This window comes from Chlorocebus sabaeus, chromosome 6 (assembly GCF_047675955.1).
Source record: "Chlorocebus sabaeus isolate Y175 chromosome 6, mChlSab1.0.hap1, whole genome shotgun sequence".
NCBI lineage: Eukaryota > Metazoa > Chordata > Mammalia > Primates > Cercopithecidae > Chlorocebus > Chlorocebus sabaeus.
The window spans coordinates 52,675,363-52,693,252 of record NC_132909.1 but is presented as its reverse complement, the minus strand read 5'-3'; the positions used below and the strand labels follow the sequence as shown (position 1 = coordinate 52,693,252).

The 17,890-nt window shown below is 52.5% G+C and overlaps 1 protein-coding gene across 1 annotated transcript in view; it reads right to left on the bottom strand.

Annotated features, from left to right (window-relative positions):
• Nucleotides 1-17,890, bottom strand: part of COL5A3 (collagen type V alpha 3 chain) — a 50,499-nt gene that overhangs the window by 31,353 nt on the left and 1,256 nt on the right. The window contains exons 2-21 of the mRNA XM_037992519.2: nucleotides 14,463-14,621; nucleotides 14,186-14,375; nucleotides 13,948-14,104; nucleotides 12,432-12,536; nucleotides 11,952-12,104; nucleotides 10,167-10,280; nucleotides 9,923-10,069; nucleotides 6,479-6,526; nucleotides 6,361-6,402; nucleotides 5,429-5,491; nucleotides 4,684-4,758; nucleotides 4,507-4,590; nucleotides 4,280-4,336; nucleotides 4,129-4,182; nucleotides 3,624-3,677; nucleotides 1,838-1,891; nucleotides 1,705-1,758; nucleotides 1,467-1,520; nucleotides 1,110-1,154; nucleotides 914-967 (exon numbers count right to left, since the gene is read on the bottom strand). Of these exons, the coding sequence (XP_037848447.2) occupies nucleotides 914-967; nucleotides 1,110-1,154; nucleotides 1,467-1,520; nucleotides 1,705-1,758; nucleotides 1,838-1,891; nucleotides 3,624-3,677; nucleotides 4,129-4,182; nucleotides 4,280-4,336; nucleotides 4,507-4,590; nucleotides 4,684-4,758; nucleotides 5,429-5,491; nucleotides 6,361-6,402; nucleotides 6,479-6,526; nucleotides 9,923-10,069; nucleotides 10,167-10,280; nucleotides 11,952-12,104; nucleotides 12,432-12,536; nucleotides 13,948-14,104; nucleotides 14,186-14,375; nucleotides 14,463-14,621 (1,763 nt within the window). The remainder of the gene's footprint in view (nucleotides 1-913; nucleotides 968-1,109; nucleotides 1,155-1,466; nucleotides 1,521-1,704; nucleotides 1,759-1,837; nucleotides 1,892-3,623; nucleotides 3,678-4,128; nucleotides 4,183-4,279; nucleotides 4,337-4,506; nucleotides 4,591-4,683; nucleotides 4,759-5,428; nucleotides 5,492-6,360; nucleotides 6,403-6,478; nucleotides 6,527-9,922; nucleotides 10,070-10,166; nucleotides 10,281-11,951; nucleotides 12,105-12,431; nucleotides 12,537-13,947; nucleotides 14,105-14,185; nucleotides 14,376-14,462; nucleotides 14,622-17,890) is intronic.

Here is a 17,890-nt window from a genome sequence, read left to right as displayed (position 1 = left end):
GGAAAGGTGGGCGGGGCCGGGCACTGCGGCTCATGTTTGTAATCCCAGCACTTTGGGAGGCTGAGGCGGGCGGATCACCTGAGGTTGGGAGTTTAAGACCAGCCTGGCCAACATGGTGAAACCCTGTCTTTACTAAAAACACAAAAATTAGCCAGGCATGTAATCCCAGCTACTCAGGAGGCTGAGGCAGAAGAATAGCTTGAACTTGTGAGGCGGAGGTTGCAGTGAGCAGAGATCACGCCATTACACTCCAGCCTGGGCAACAAGAGCAAACCTCTGTCAAAACAAAGAAAGAACGAAAGAAAGAATGAAAGAAAGAAAGAAAGAGAGAAAGAAAGAAAGAAAGAAAGAAAGAAAGAAAGAGAGAGAGAGAGAAAGAAAGAAAGGAAAGAAAGGAAAGAAAGAAAGAAAGAAAGAAAGAAAGAAAGAAAGAAAGAAAGAAAGAAAGAAAGAAAGAAAGAAAGAAAAGAAAAGAAAAGAAAAGAAAAGAAAAGAAAGAAAAAGAAAGATGAGTGGGCATAGAAGCCACAACAGATATGGACATGCAGAGGGCAGAAAAGTGAGAAAAAAAATACATATAGGGGCTGGGAACAGTGGCTCAGACCTGTAATCCCAGCACTTTGGGAGGATCGCTTGAGGCCAGGAGTTTGAGACCAGCCTGACCAATATGGTGAAACCCCGTCTCTACTAAAAATACAAAAATTAGCCAGGTGTGATTTTGGGTGCCTGTAGTCGCAGCTACTCAGAAGGCTGAAGCATGAGAATCGCTTGAACCCAGGAGGCGGAGGTTGCAGTGAGCTGAGATCTCACCACTGCTCTCCAGGCTGGGCAACACAGTGAGACCCTAATCTCAAAACAAACAAACAAACAAATAAAAAGACAGACAGGGATGCAGAGAGCCAGTGACACTCACCGGGCGACCCGTGGGGCCAGGGGAGCCTCTGGGGCCAATCAGTCCTCGTGGACCCTGCAAGGGAGCAGGCGAATTATCTCCACATCACCTCTGTGTGGCCTTGCGAGTTCCCAGGAGCCTATAAGTCCTGGGGCCCTGGGAGTCCTGACTCCCTCCCCTGCACCAAGCAAGGGGCCCAGGGATCCCTGATACTCACCGGCTCCCCAGCCTGGCCAGTGGGCCCTGGAGGACCCTCTGATCCCTGTGGGAAAGCATCATTACTTGGGAACAGGAAGACACAACCCTGGGAGAGCCACCTCCTCTCATCTGGTCAGCCCCTTCCAGGGGGTCTCGGAATTAGACCAAGATCCCTGGGAACCTGCAGATTAAGTCCATGGGATTCCATTCAGGCACCTGACTCCAATCCTAGACCTGCAAGTCTCACCTCCTCACCCCACAGTGTGTCCCCAGCTCTCAGGCTGGCCACTGAGACCTCCAGATCTTCCTCTCTGATTCTCATTCAGGCTTCCAAACTTACTCACCAAACCAGACCCTAACTCTCTTCCAAACTTACCCTCTCACCATCCTCTCCTGGGGGACCGGGTTGCCCCACATGGCCAAAATCACCCTGGAGAGGGAACAGAGGGGAGTTCAGAGTGGAAGGGTGTGGGTGGAGAGACCAGCCCCCTGGGAAGGCAGATGGGGTGTGAGGAGTGACACGGGGATCGTGACTCTGATACTGAGGGAGGAGAAGGGGGAGTTGAATACTGGGAGGAGGGCTTAGATCTGGGGGAGGGACCTCACACACTCACCCTTTGGCCCTTCTCACCAGGCAGCCCTGGGAGGCCATCAAAGCCACGATCACCCTGTCCAGAGACACCAGTGAGCCTTGACCCCATAAGCCTGACAGCCCCCACCAAGTTTTACCTCAGCCCCATCACCTACCTTAGGTCCGGTGTCCCCTGGGAGGCCCCGAGCCCCATCTGCTCCAGGGCGGCCCTATGGAGAAAGTGAGCCCAAAAGTCAATGATGAACCCTCCCCAAAATTAGGAACCCAACTTCATCATCATCATCAACATCATCAAGAATTTTTTTTTTAGACGGGGTCTCACTCTGTCACTCAGGTTGGAGTGCAGTGGCATGTTCTCAGCTCACTGCAACCTCAGTCTCATGAGTAGCTGGGACCACAGGTGCATGCCACCATGTCTGGCTAAGTTTTTGTATTTTTGGTAGAGATGGTGGGGGTTTCACCCTGTTGCTCAGGCTGGTCTCAAACTCCTGAACTCAAGCAATCCACTCGCCTCAGCCTCCCTAACTGCTGGAATTATAGGCATGAGCCACCACATCCAGGCTAAGATATTATTTTTAAAAATGTATTTATGTGTTCTAGAGCTGAGGTCTTGCTCTCTTGCCCAGGCTGGAGTGCAGTGGCATGATCATGACTCAATGTAGCTTTGAACTCCTGGCTCAAGCAATCCTCCCACCTCAGCCTCCCAAATAGCTGGGACTACAGGTGCACACCACCACGCCTGGCTAATTTTTTATTTGTATTTTGTGTAGACACCGGGTTTTGCCATGTTGCCCAGGCTGGTCTCAAACTCCTGGACTCAAGCCATCCTTTCACCTCAGCCTCCTAAAGTGCTGGGATTACAGATATGAGCCGCTATGCCATGGCCGACTTTTTTTTTTTTTTTTTTTTTTTGAGACAGAGTCTTGCTCTGTTGCCCAGACTGGAGTGTGGTGGCACGATCTCGGCTCACTACAACCTCTGCCTCTGGGGTTCATGCCATTCTCCTGCCTCATCTTCCTGTGTAGCTGGGACTACAGGCATCCGCCACCACGCCAGGCTAATTTTTTGTATTTTTAGTAGAGACGGGGTTTCACCATGTTAGCCAGGATGGTCTCAATCACCTGACCTCATGATGTGCCCGACTTGGCCTCCCAAAGTGCTGGGATTACAGGCATGAGCCACCACACCCGGCTATAGTAAGTATTTGTATGTGTAAACATACCCAAACATAGAAATGGTACAGTAAAAATACAGTATTATAATCTCATGGGGCCAGCAACTTACTTATTTATTCTTATTCTTATTATTATTATTTGAGACACAGTCTCACTCTGTCACCCAAGCTGGAGTGCAATGGTTCTCTGCAACCTCTGCTTCCTGGATTCAAGCTATTCTCATGCCTCAGCCTTCCGAGTAGCTGGGATTGCAGGCGCACGCTGCCATGCCTGGCTAATTTTTGTATTTTTAGTAGAGACGGGGTTTCCCCATGTTGACCAGGCTGATCTCAAACTCCTAACCTCAAATGATCCACCTGCCTCGGCCTCTCAAAGTGCTGGTATTACAGGCGTGAGCCACTGCGCACAGCCAATCATCTTATAAGCACCATTATGTGGTGCATGACTCTATCTGAAATTGACTTATTTGTCATTTCCTTCCACGTGTCAGGCCTCTTTTTTGCCATGCTGTGTCTTCCACTTCCCCATCCGTTCATCCGGTTCTATTTCAGATCTCAGGGCAAGCGTCACTCCTGCAGGCCAGTCCTTCCTGACTCTACGGCCTGCTGGATTCCTTTGCCACACGTTCAGCGGAGCTGCCATTCCCTGCCTTCAGCACTCTTGTCCCACTCATGACACCAGCAGACTCCAAGGTCACAAAGCCAAGGCTCATGTTGGGTGTCGAGGGATGGATAAGGGGTGGTCTGGGGACCTCGCTGTCACTCACCATCTTGCCCACTCGGCCAGGGGGTCCATGAGGTCCCTGCAGGCCTCGGGGACCCTAGAAGAAAGAGAAAAGGAGGAAGGAAAGAAAAATAAGAAGAAAGAGGGACTTATTCTATTGTACTAAAAAAAATTAGAGATGGGGTCTTGCTGTATTGCCCAGGCTGGACACCTGGGCTCAAGCAATACTCCCTCCTCAGTCTCCCAAGTAGCTGAGGCTACAAGTGTGTGCCACTGTACCCAGCTTGGAAGGACATATTTATTTATTGTACAGACAGGGTCTCCCTATGTTGCCCAGACTGGTCCTGAACTCCTGGCCTCAAGCAGTCCTCCCACCTCGGCCTCCCAAAGTGCTGGGATTCCAGACATGAGCCGCTGTTCTCTAGGAAAGTCATGAATTGCAAGGATATCCCCAACCCGTTTGGCATTTTCCCCATCCAGCACTACGTCCTGTGGTCCTGGGGGAAGGCTCTTCCCATCCAATCCTGCCCTATCTCCACCAGTCTTACCTGTGGCCCTTCTGCTCCCGCTTCTCCTTTCAGACCTGGATACCCGGGGAGACCCTTGGGGGAGGAGAGATGGAGAAGTGTGGTTAGAAGATGATTCTTCTCCACTAATGGCATGCACCGCCCCCTCCATGCAGTCATCCCCCTTACTCACCACAGGGCCTGGGCGCCCAGTGAGCCCCACTGGACCAGGGGGGCCTTTCATAGAGAGCTGGAAAGACAGAGGAGTCAGAGCCTGAGGCCTCCCACAAGACCCCCAACATTCCCCACAGAGGCATCTACAGGAGAAAAATATCCTTCCTCTCCTGCCCAGCCCCTCCTTACGCCCAGGCTGTATCACTCCCTGGGGTTCCTCCCACTACGTCCACGCCTCCCACTCACCTGAGTCTGCTGCAGAACTGCCTGAGCCTGGGCCTGCTGGAATGAGACTGGGGGTCCTTTAAAGGAGCCGCCTGCAAACTGGAACTGGAGGAATTTAGCGGTGAGGGAAGCCCCCAGAAGAACCCCCTCCTGGACCAGGACTTCACTCCCCAAGGCTGGGCCACTCCATCTCCTTACCGGCATCATGATCACAGTGCCTGGTGGGCCTCGGATCCCATCAATGCCGGGGATTCCTGGGAGGCCAGCAGGGCCCTGAGAGAGGGATGGGGGAAGAGAGGTGGAGACACGTAGAGAGGGAGAGAGAGAGCGAGGACAGGGGAGGCACAGAAGGATGAGTCAGAAAGAGAGAGAGAGGGCGAGATGGAGAGAGACAAAGACAGAATCAAAGAGGGATCATGGCAAGGAAAGAGAGAGAAATAGAGAGAAGGGGAAAGGAAAAGACAGAGATGGAGACAGAGACAAAGAGAAGGGGAGAGAGAGACGGAGAAGGATGGAGGCAGATGGAGAGACATACAGAGACAGAGACAAAGAGAGACAGACAGACAGAAAAGCCAGGTAAAGAGACAGAGATAGAGAAATAGAGAGGCAAAGATAGAGAGATAGGAGGAGGGAGAGAGACGGAGACCAACAGAGAGAGACAGAAGAGAGACAGAGACAGAGTCACAACAGGAGAAAGACAGAGATGAAAGACACTCAGAAACAGAGACAGGTGAAAGAAGAAAAGCAAAGAGTAGGCCCCAGAAACACAAGGGGAACCAGAGAAATAGTTCACAGATGGGAGACAGAGAACAGAAGAGGTCAGTGCCAGCTCTGAGATGGTGTTCCCCAGTGCCACGCCCTCATATTTATGTTCAGACCATCATGCTCCCAGCCCCAAACCTCACTCCTCTGGGAAGTATACACTCCAGTGGGAGTCTCTTACCTGTGGACCAGGGTCGCCAGGGAATCCTGGGGGACCAGGAGGGCCTGAGGGGCCAACCACTCCCTGTTGGGGACAGAGAAACAGGAGTCACAGGAAGTGCAAAGTTTGAGCTAGGCTGACTTTCAACCTACCACTCACTGACTCTAACCTCAGGCTGACCTCCCTACCCCACTACAGAGTCACTCCAACTCCCCCAATGCAATGCTGACCCACACTCACTCCCAACGCTACTCTCTGACCCCTATTCTTTTTTTAGAGATGATCTCACTCTGTCATCCATGCTGGAGTGCAGTGGCGTGATCATAGCTCACTGCAGCCTCCAACTCCTGGGCTCAAGCAATCCTCCCACCTCGGCCTCCCAAGTAGTTGAGACTACAAGTGGGTACCACTATTTTTTTTTTAATATGAGGCTTTTTTTTTTTTTTTTTTTTTTTTTGAGACGGAGTCTCGCTCTGTCACCCAGGCTGGAGTGCAGTGGCACTATCTCGGCTCACTGCAAGCTCCGCCTCCCAGGTTCATGCCATTCTCCTGCCTCAGCCTTCTGTGTAGCTGGGACTACAGGCACCCAACACCACGCCCAGCTACTTTTTTGTATTTTTGGTAGAGACAGGGTTTCACTGTGTTAGCCAGGATGGTCTCGATCTCCTGACCTCGTGGTCTGCCCACCTCAGCCTCCCAAAGTGCTAGGATTACAGGCATGAGGTACTGCACCCGGCCAATATGTGGCTATTTTTAAAGACATGGAGTCTTGCTATGTTGCCCAGTTTCTATGTTGTTCATCCTCCCTATTTTGACTCATCCTTTAAGCCTCGAATGTCCACTACCCTCCACTTAGCCAGGCAACATTACACCCCAACTCCTCACTCCAGGGGCTTAAACACCCCTCAGCTGGAAGGGAAAGACTGGAAGAAGGAAACTCAGCCATGACTTACTCGGGGTCCTGGGGCTCCTGGAGGTCCCTCAAACTGCTGCCCCTAAAGGGAGAAATGAGTGTCAATGACCCCTGTCATCATGAAGCCCCTCACCCTCCTCGCAATCCAGACCCCTCACCTTTTCAATCACTGCGGGCTCTCCTTTTGCTCCTTTCTCTCCAGCACCCTGGGGTGGGGTCAGGGGAGATGGAGAGACAAGAGATGTGAACTTGGACATAAATCCCTCAGCTATCTGATCACGCACGCGTGCACGCACACACACACAGGGTCTACCCTCAGAGCCCCTTCTCCTCTACTGTAACCAACATGCACTGAGAAGCTCAGCCCCCTGGCATCCACTGGGCAGTGCCATGTCAAGGTGAAGAGTGTGAACTCCAGAGCCTGCTGCCCAATACTGATCCTGCATCTGCCTCTTACTAACTGAGTGATGTTGGGAAATTTAGTCAACCCCCATGGCCACTTACACCTGTAAAGTCAGTGGATGAATGACGACTGTGTGTATCGCATGCAAAGATGAATGAATTGAAATAATGCTTGGCACACAACAAGCACTCCAGGTAACAAGGTACTAAGGGCAAGTTAGTTACAACTATGTGCCTATGTGCCTCCGCTGTGGAACACCTAGGCTTTTCCTTTTTCCCTTTCTCTCTTTCCTTCTTTTCTTCTTTCCCTCTTTCCCTCTTTCCCTCCTCCTCCTTCTTCTTCTTCTTCTTCTTCTTCTTCTTCTTCTTCTTCTTCTTCTTCTTCTTCTTCTTCTTCTTCTTCTTCTTCCTCCTCTTCCTCTTCCTCTTCCTCTTCCTCTTCTTCCTTTCTTCTTCTTTTTTGCACCCTCTACCTTCTGGGTTCTAGCGATTCTCCTGCCTCAGCCTCCCGAGTAGCTGGGACTACAGGTGCCTGCCAACATGCCTGGCTAATTTTTATATTTTTAGTAGAGACGGGGTTTCACCATGTTGGTTAGGCTGGTCTCGAATTTCTGACCTCAGGTGATCCACCTACCTCATCCTCCCAAAGTGCTGGGATTACAAGCATGAACCACCATGCTTGGCTCTTTCCTTCCTTCTTTCTCTCCCTCCCTTCCTTCCTTCCTTCTTTCCTTCCTTCCTTCCTTCCTTCTTTTTTTTCAGAGTCACTCTATTGCCCAGGCAGGCTTTTCCTTTTTTCTCTTCCTTCCTTCCTTCCTTCCTTCCTTTCTTCCTTCCTTCTCTTGCTTGCTTTCTTTGCTTTGCCTTTTTTTTTTTTTTTTTTTGAGACAGGATCACTCTATTGCCCAGGCTAGAATGCAGCGGTACAATCATGGCTCACTGCAACCTCGATCTCCTCAGACTCAGGTGATCCTCCCTCCTCAGCCTCCTGAGTAGCTGGGACCACAGGTGTACACACCACCATGCCCAGTTAATTTTATTTTTTGTAGAGACAGGGTCTTGCTATGTTGCCCAGGCTGAACTCAAACTGGGAGCCACTGCACCTGGCCTCTTTTCTTTTCTTTATGATTTATTTTTTATTTTATTTTTATTTTTTGAGACAGAGTCTCCTTCTTGCACCCAGGCTGGAGTGCAGTGGTGTGGTCTCGGCTCACTGCAAGCTCTGCCTCCCGGGTTCATGCCATTCTCCTTCCTCAGCCTCCCGAGTAGCTGGGACTACAGGCACCCACCACCACACCCGGCTAATTTTTTGTATTTTTAAGTACAGAAGGGCTTTCACCAATATTAGCCAGGATGGTCTCAATCTCCTGACCTCCTGATCCTCCCGCCTCGGCCTCCCAAAGTGTTGGGACTACAGGCGTGAGCCACCGTGCCCAGCCCAAGCCTCTTTTCTTTTCTCTAGAGACAAGGTCTTGCTCTGCCACACAGGCTGGAGTGCAGTGGTGTGATCATGGCTCCCTGCAGCCTCCACCTCCTGGGCTCAAGCTATCCCCCCGCTTCAGCTGGGACCAGAGGCACGCGCCACCACTGGGTTTGGTTAATTTTTTCTTTATTTTGTAAAGATGGGGTCTCGCTATGTTACCCAGGCTGGTCTCAAACTTTTGGGCTCAGGTGATCTTCCCACCTCAACCTACCAAATTGCTGAGATTATAGGTGTGAGTCACCGTATCCTGCCTCAGTTACCTCTTGATCTCTACCCTCTTCTCTTCTCCCTGCCCTTAACATAAAAAGAGCCTAAAATTTGTACTGACTTAAGATGATGCTTCGGAACAAGAGTCCACTATCTTCTTGGTTTGCTGTCTCTTGGAATAAACCTGCTTTTCCTTCCACCAGTTCTCATCTCTCTTGTTTTCCTTTCAAATATCAAGCCACTGAGCTTGGGTTCGGTTACATCGAATGTGTATCCATTTTTTCTCTAAGACCAAAATGGAGCATGTTCCAAATTGGTCCACTTCTCTCCATCCCTCCCTCCCATCTCCCTCCAGGTCACATCCCCACTGCAGATCGCGGGCTTCCCTGCTGCCCCTCTGGCTCCCCCTACTGTCCATGTGCCATTCGGCCGCCGGAGAGCTCTTTTTTATCTTTTTCTTTTTTTTCTTTTCTTTTTTTTTAAGAGATGGGGCCTCACTGTTGTCTAGGCTGGCCTCAAACTCCTGCCTCAAGCGATCTTCCTGCCTCCGCCTCCCAAAGCATTGGGATTACAGGCGTGAGCCACTGCCCCCGGCCCAGAGGGAGCTTTCAAAACTCCAAGTCAGATCATGTTCCTTCACAAGTGCTCAAGTGGCATCTCCTGGTACTTGGAGTAAAAGCCAAGCGCCTCTGTCTAGTGACAGAGTCAACTATTAGCACAGTGCCTGACACAAGCAGGTGCCGAAGTAAAAAGAGAGACTGGCCTTTCGTGGCTCCTGGTAGGAATCCTTTCTAAGCCCTCAAGATGTGAGAAAAGTAAGTAAATAAAATAACACAGGGACAGAAGACCATATACCACATGTTCTCACTTATAAATGGGAGCTAAATGAGAAAACATGGACAAATAGAGGGGAACAGCAGACACTGGGACCTATCGGAGGGTAGAGGGTGGGAGGAGGGAGAGGATCAGGAAAAATAACGAATGGATACTAGACTTAATACCTGAGTAATGAAATAAATAATCTGTACAACGAACCCCCCATGATACATGTTTACCTATGTAACAAGCCTGCACTTGTACCTCTGAACATAAAACAAAAGTTAAAAAAAAATGAAAAAATAAAATAATTTACAAAAAAATTTTTTTTTCAAGATGGAGTCTCACTTTGTTTCCCTGGCTGGAGTGCAGTGGCACAATCTTGGCTCATTGCAGCCTCTGCCTCCTGGGTTCAAGCAATTCTCCTGCCTCAGCCTTCCCAGCGGCTGGGATTACAGGTGCACACCACCACTCCCGGCTAATTTTTTGTATTTCTAGCAGACATGCGGTTTCATCATGTTGGTCAGGCTAGTCTCAATCTCCTGACCTCAAATGATCTGCCTGCCTGGGTCTCCCAAAGTGCTGGAATTACAGGCAGGAGCCACTGCGCCCCACCTAAATAAATAAAATTTTTAAAAAATTTTTAAATAGGAATCCCACTCGCTTGCACCTAACCCCAGCCACCTAGACTCACAGGAAAGATCTGGAACTGAGTCCGAGATGGATATTCTGCTGCCCGGAAGTCAGGGCCCATGGTGGAATCACCTCCTTCTTCATCCTCCCTGGTTGCCTTGGTCTCCGGGGTCCCCAGCTCGGTTCCACTGTCAGGGTCCAAGCTCCCCTGAGAACATTAGGACAGACCAAAGTTTTCCCTGACCTCCTTATTGTCTACCACCCCTCAAACCCCTGGGGTCTTCCCTCTTCCAGCCCCATCCAACCTCTAGGATTGTGGCATTGGGTCCAGCAGTCACAGTGGAGAGGACGACCAAAGGCGTAGGGGTCGGAAGCAGATTTGGAGCTGGAGTCTCTGTCTTGGGGATGTCAGTGGAGGTCTGGAGAAGGCATGGAGGGAGCTTTGGGTCTCAGGTCAGGGCAATCAAGACAAAAGGGAGGCACCCTCCCCACTGTCCCCAGGAGCTCCCAGTTTGGGGCAGGGACAGAGGAGGCTCCCTAAAGAGCACCGGAGGCCAGTGGAGACAAAAGTGTGCTGCCGGGACCAGGGCTTCCAGCAGAGGGAGCCATCGTGGATGGAGGAGGCGCTGAGCCAGGCTGGCCTTGGAACCCAGAGGTCAAGGTCAAGGTCCAACATTCAGGGCCAGACTCCCGGAAGCCTAGCCCACATGTCCTCTCCCAAGGCAGAGTTCAGCAGCCAGTCAGCCAGGCCACAGTTAGAGAGGGAGTGGCGGCTCCTTCTAGCCTGCACAGCTGCAGAGGAACTGGGTCAAGGCAGGGGTTGGGGGGGTGTGGGAAGAGGGTGGTGGGACCCCAGGTGAGGGAACAAGGCTAAGGAAGGGGCTGAAGAGGGGCCCACTACTCCTGGTGTCTGTATTCTTGGCCAAGAAGATCTGGAACTGAGATGTAGTGCAACCAGTGACTCCTCCACCAGCCAAAGACCCCAAGCAATGACCCCCACCAAGGACCCTCCAACCCAGTGACCCACCAAAGATGACCTACATCAACAGACCCCAATTATTCTAGAACCAGTGACTCACAAACAACCCCTCCCACTGGCATCACTGGCCTCAACCTGTTACTGCTCCATTCAGTGATTTTCCCAACCAGTGACCTCAACGAGTGACACTCTTTTGGCTATTAGCACTAACTAGTGACTCTCCAACTAATAACTCCCATCAGTGACCCTTAATCAATTATTCCTCTAACCAGTGATGCTCCAACAATGAATACCCATAAATGAGCCCAACAAAAGTGTCCTAACCAATGACCCCCAAACAGTAATTCCACCTATCAATGACTTCCTAACTAATAATCCCCTTAGGGACTCCCAAATCAGTTACCCCATCCGCGACCCCCTGAAATCACTCTTCCAACTTGTGGCCCCAATGAGTGATGCCACTATGACTTCCAGTCAGTGACCATCCACCAACAACCCCCCAGTCATTGACCCTAAACTGGGGACATCGGTGGCACCAATAATGGTTTCTATCAGTGACCTCCCACAGTGATCCCAGCTAGGTGCACCCCAAACACTGACCTCAATTAATATCTCCCTCAATGATTCCCCCCTATCCAGCAATCCCTACCAGGGAAGCCAAATAATGCCCCCAATTAATGACTCTCCCAATGAATAACCGTCCCCATGACCCCAAGAAGGGAACCCCAAACAATGACACACTAACTAATGAACACATCATTCAACCCAGCCAATGATCCCCCTTAAACAGTAGCCCTCATCAAGAACCCCCTTAAAATCAGGAACTTATCTGGGTCTGTCCCCTCCCTCTAGTGCCCCAGGACTGGAGATTGAGGGGGTCAGAGATGGGAGAGCTCCTAAGATGGGACCCACCCCCACCACCACCCTGTCATCAGTCACCCTGACAGTCATCAGTCAGCTGAGAGAAGTCAGAGCTCATGGATCAGAGACCAGATAAAAAGATAATAGATGAGGGACTAGCGATTAGTAGGGATGGGAGACTAGAAGTCAAGCACCAAGACCAGAAGTCAGATGGTCAAGACCGGAAGTCAGGTGGTCTCAGGGCTCTTACCTGGTTCTCTGGGGAGTCAGGAGGTGGACTTGAGGTCAAAATTTCCTTGTTCTTCTTTTTCCTGCCCTTCCCCTTGCGACCTCGCCCTTTCTTCCTCCCTTTTCCCTTCCCCTTCCGCCGAGGACGAGGGGTTTCTGGTTCACCCTGGGGAGCCTGGGAAAAGGGTCCCAGTCAGGTCCAGAGCATCCCACCAGCAGAGACCCCATCCTTCAGGTCACCTGGGGTGAGGCTGGCTCATGGTCCATTGTGACCTCATTCAGCCCTGTGACCTGGAGTTGATGTTATTCATGTAACCTGCGGTCAAGGGTGGCTCAGGAATATGACTTGAGGTCAAAGTCATTCACGCCTGGGATGTGTTTGAGGTCATGCGTCACTTAACCCTCTGTCTGGGGGGTGAGAATTCACTCTTTCCAGGGATCTGGAGCCAGGAAGGACCCAGCCTGTGTCCTGAGATTAGGAGTCATGGAGCCCCTCACTCACCCCTGTGGCTGCCGGTACCAGGTTGTCGCAGTCGGGGAGGTACCGCTCACAAGCCTGGAAGGCAGCCTGAGGATCTGGGCTTATCAGCAGCTCCTGAATGTCTCCCTAGGGGGTGGGGGTGTAGGAGTCAAGGAAGGCAGCCATATAGCCACAAGCTTGCTCTGACCCCCCATCCCCCAGAAGTCCTGCCCACCTCCTGACACCAGGGTGTGAGGCTCTCCCACCCAGAGCACACTAAGTATAAGGAGGAGGTGACCCCATGACAGCCCTAGTGATTCCTCTACACCCTGTAACTAAGAGAAGGAAAGATCCTATCGGGGGCACACCCAATCCCAACCACAAGCCACATCCCATCCCACACATCTGCCCCACTAGGGGTGCATCAGTTCCTTCACGGGTTCAAGCGATTCTCAGCCTCCGGAGTAGCTGAGATTACAGGCGTGCGCCACCACACCCAGCTAATTTTTGAGTTTTTAGTAGAGACAAGGTTTTGCCATGCTGGCCAGGCTGGTCTCGAACTCCTGGCCTCAAGTGATCCACCCGCCTTGGCCTCCCAAAGTGCTGGGATTACAGGTATGAGCCACCGTGCCCGGCCAACACCATAAACTGTGACGATGCCTACTTGGCTTGTTGTGGGAAGATCCGGTACTAGGGATAAGGAGGAACATGAGGTAGATCAGGTCCTGGCCTCCCAGAGGTGACACACATCACGGTCACACACAGTTAACAAAGGTCTCCACACCCAGAACACACATCACACTGCCACACAACACAGCTGCTTGCTGGCTCCCAAAGTTATAACTGCCCCTATACAATCACACACTATCACAGCAACCAGCACCATCTCAGGTCACAGTCTCAGACACACAACACCACCAGATCTTTCCACAACAAGCCCAGTAGGCGCTGTCACAATTTATGGCCTTGTGGCTCTGCAATCTCACAGTCATGCACTGCAACGGCACACACAAGCGTGCACTGGCACAACCGGATCTTCCTACAACAAGTCAAGTAGGCCTCGTCACGATTTATGGTGTTGGCTGGGCGCGGTGGCTCATACCTGTAATCCCAGCACTTTGGGAGGCCAAGGTGGATGGATCACTTGAGGCCAGGAGTTCAGGACCAGCCTGGCCAACATGGCAAAACCTTGTCTCTACTAAAAATTCAAAGATTAGCTGAGCGTGGTGGTGCACACCTGTAATCTCAGCTACTTGGGAGGCTGAGAATCGCTTGAACCCATGAGGTGGAGGTTGCAGTGAGCTGAGATCGAGCCACTGCACTCCAGCCTGGGTGACAGAGCAAGGCTCCATCTCAAAAAAAAAATTATGGTCTCGTGGCTCTACAATTTCACAATCGTACGCTGCAACGGTGCGTGAAAGCATACACTTGCTTCCCTCAGCTTCCTGGGGATAGACTGAAGCTTGGTATCTTTCTTCTTTAATATCCTCTCCAGATTCAGGCTACAGACGAAACATCCAACCCACTGCCTCAGTTTCCCCCATCACTGAACTCCTACCTCGAAAGTCTTCTCCCCAAGGTCCTGGGTCCCCAGCATAGTGAGTCCAGCTATGCTGATGAAGCGGGGGCCATGGCCCAAGACAGGGGGCTGAGCTTTACAGTCAGCTACCAGGGTCACCGTCTCACCATCTATGCTGACCGCCACACGGTGCCACCTGCAAGGGGATGACCTCCGTGTGGGTGCTTCTCACCCCACCCCTCATCCACGGACCCCCGCCCACTCTCCCCATGCTCACCTGCCATCTGTGAGGTTGACCTGCTGGGGGAGGGGGCGGAAGGGATCACCTAGGAGACCCAGCGCTGGCCCCAGTGCCAGGCCCAACTGCCGGGCACCCCTTTCATCATAAATGGACAGCAGGACAGACTGATTGGCTGGCTGGCCCCGCAAGGTGATCAGCAAGGAGAAGTTCTCAGGAAAGTGGCCATCTGGGTGGGCAGAGGGAATAGGGCAGCTCAAATGGCCCAGCAGTGCCTCTCTCCGGGGAGGTCCCCAGGCCTCCTACTCCAGCTCACCTGGAAAGAGTTCCCGCGTGGGGATGCCGAGTGTGCTGGCCTGGCCCACTCTGAATGCCCGGTCACCCTCTGGAGTCCTCTGGGGACAGAAGCCAGGCCCCTCGGGGACCCCAGCCTGTCCTCCCCGCACACCCAGGGCCTTCAGGACATCCACAGGATCTGCAGCAGAGAGAAGCCGTGGGGGGCAGAGGTGGGGAACAGCTAGAACAAGCCCAGGACTCCAGGATGGAGGCTCAGGGTTTTTTGGGGGGGGGGGGCTCAGCCTCTCCCTCCCTCACACCATGTGTTTGTGGCTCAGGAAGAAGGAGCAGGCCTGGGCCCCCAGCACTCCCTGCCTCCTCATCACCCCACAGATGTTCCGACCTCAGCAGCCTGTTGACTCTGTTTTTATTTCCCCTTGGTTTTTGGTGAGAAAAAAAGTTGACCTAGTTCTGGGATGAATCAAAGCTTCCTGGCCTGAGCCCCAGAGTGGAACTGTCCCCCTCTCCCCACTCCCCTGCACAGGCTCCCTAGGGCTACATTCCAGGCCTGGAGCCCCCTTGCCAGAGGAAACCCATGTGGAGAGGAGGGGCTTCTAGTGTGTTTTCTTCCCTCACCTCCTCCCTCTCTCTAACCTCCTCCTTTGACCACTGTCACCCACAACCTCTTCCTTTTGACTACAGCCATTTTGGAGCTCCTCCCTCCGACCACTCTGCCTCTGACCATGCCCACTAACTTTTTTTCCCAGTTACCCCCTCTGACCCTCTGATTTTCTTCTGCCTGACCCCAGTCTATTCCCTCTGATCTCCTTTTTCTGCCTGACCCCAACCTCCGCCTTCTGAATTTCCCCTCTGACCTCCTCCGACTTTCCCCTTTGACCTCTTCCCTCTGACTTTCCCCTGTAACCTCCTCCCTCTGACCATCCCCTCCGACCTCCTCCCTCTGACCCTCCTCTCTGACCTCCACCCTCGGACTTTCCCCTCTGACCTCCTCCTTCTGAATGTCCCCTCTGATCTCCTTTCCTCTGACATTCCCCTCTGACCTCCTCCCTGTGACTGTCCCCTTTGACCTCTTCCCTCTGACTTTCCCCTCTAATCTCTTCCCTTTGACCCTCTCCTCCAACCTCCTCCCTCTGAGCCTCCCCTCTGATCTCTCCTCAGACTTTCCCCTCTGACCTCCTCCCTCTGACTTTCCCTTCTGATCTCCTCCCTCTGACTTTCCCCCCTGACCTCCTCCCTCTGACTTTCCTCTCCAACCTCCTGTCTGATTTTCCCCTCTGACTTCCTCCCTCTGACATTCCCTTCTGATCTCCTCCCTCTGACTTTCCCCTCTGACCTCCACCCTCTGACATTCCCTTCTGATCTCCTCCCTCTGACTTTCCCCTCTGACCTCCACCCTCTGACTATCCCCGACCTTCTCCCACTGCCTATCCTGATCTCCTCCACCTGACCCATGACCTCCTTGTTTCATCTCTCTGACCTTCTTCTGATCAGCTGTCTCCAATAACCTCCAGACCTCCCCTGTCTGACCCTGTCCCTCTTTCATCCCAGCTAAGGAAAGGACTTGTCTGGCCCAACAGTTCCTAATCTAGGCCACACTACCAGCCCCACCCCGAAAAGCAGCCCAGCCAGTGCTAAGTGGAACCACATGGCTTGGGCAGGGGCGGGTGGGGGCTTCCCTTGGGCCCCGAGCCCCCTGTCTGGTTTCCCCTCCCCCCACCCTCAGCAAACTGTCCCACTGACCCCCTGCCCCAGCCTCTTGGCAGGAGCTAGATTCTCCCAAATCTGCCATGACCTCACCCCTGGGGGCGGCTCTGCTGATCTCACCACGGGGAGCTGGGGCGGGGGGGTAAGAGGTTGGGGAGGCAGGGGCTTGGATGAAGGACCCCGATTCCCACTCTTCCTAGGTCAGAGTCCTCATTTTCCAGACTCCTCAGAGGCCTGTGTCAGCCTCTGTTTCCTCTTGCCTCCAATCTCCTTCTCTCCCCATCCCTGCCCGCCCTCTCTCTGTCCCACTTTCTGTGCTGGGTCTTTCCAGGCCTCTATCTGTGTCCAAGTCTCTCTCTCTCTCTCTCTCTCTCTCTCTCTCTCTCTCATTCTCTCATTCTCTCTCTCTCTTTTTTCAATCTCTCTCTCTCCACTCGCCTTCCCCAACCCATCACCCCAGCCCCCATCTCTAATTGCCTGTTTTGTGGCTGGGCTGTTATTAAGAGAAATCTGGGTTGCAGTCCCCTGGGGCTGAGATCTGGGCTCCCAGGCTCTGCTGACCACAAGAGTCACTTCCCCACGGAACAATCATCCCAGCTGCCCCATCTCAGGCTGGGGCCCAGGGGAGGATTGAGATCAACGACCTCACCCAGCCTGGAGGCTCTCCCCTGACCCACACACTAACCTCTCTGCAGAGGAAAGAGGTTCTCCCCTCAACTACCACTCATTTACAGTAAGAAAGTCCTTCCCAGCATCCAACTCAAAGATATCCTGCTTGAAACTTGTGTCCCTTCTGGAATGACCTTTCAGAAACTGACTGCCCTTTCTTTTCATAGCTGGCATTATGACAAAAAGGCACACAAGCGGCATTGAGTCCTGCCTACGGGGACAGAGGGTGGGGGGTCTGTCAGGGACCCAACTTGCCTCCTGCCACTCTCCCCTGTGCTGGTCAGGGCCCCCAGGGGGATCTTGGCTGGGGTCTGGGATGTGAAGGGACAGAGGCAGGGGCTGAGTCAGGGCATGGCTGGGAATCCCCCAGGTGTGCAATGTGTGTGCAAATACGTGTATGTGCATGAGATTGTACAAGCGTGGTTCAGTCTGAATGAGCCAGGCAGAGAACAGCTGGGCATGTCATTTCTCCAGGTGTCAATGTGTGCAAATATTTTGTTTCTAATGGAGGGATTAGGTGCAGTTACTTGATGCGTGGCCACGTAACGCTTGCAGCGAGCTTGCAGGTGTGTCTGTGACTGTAACACCTCGGACTTCTGGTGGGGGAGTGCCGTTCTGTGTGAGAGTGTGACCCAGCCAGAGAGTGGGTGATGGGTTGTGAATGTTGACAGTGTTTGTTCGGATGTCAGGGGCAGCATGTGTGAGAAACTGAGCGCGTGGGAGGGTCATAAAAGCTGGAACCATTTGGCGGGTGACTGGAGAGGGTTGCCTGGACACGGTGTTTCACATTCCTGGAGTCCCAGGGGACTTATATTCAGAGTGGATGCCTGAGATTGCACGACCATGTGGATGTGTGAGCGTGGGAATGCGGAATAGTCCAATCAGGGATTAACCATATGGACAGGCACCTTCCTGGACTCCAAAGTAAGAAGTGTGCTGTGGGGTGTGTGTGTGTGTGTGTGTGTGTGTGTGTGTTGGGAGACTGAGCTCACCTTAGAAAGGGATTTCCAGGAGGGCCTAGTCTGAGGTCTCTCAGATCAGGGAAGCCCCAGGGAGCCACGCCATCCCCTGACT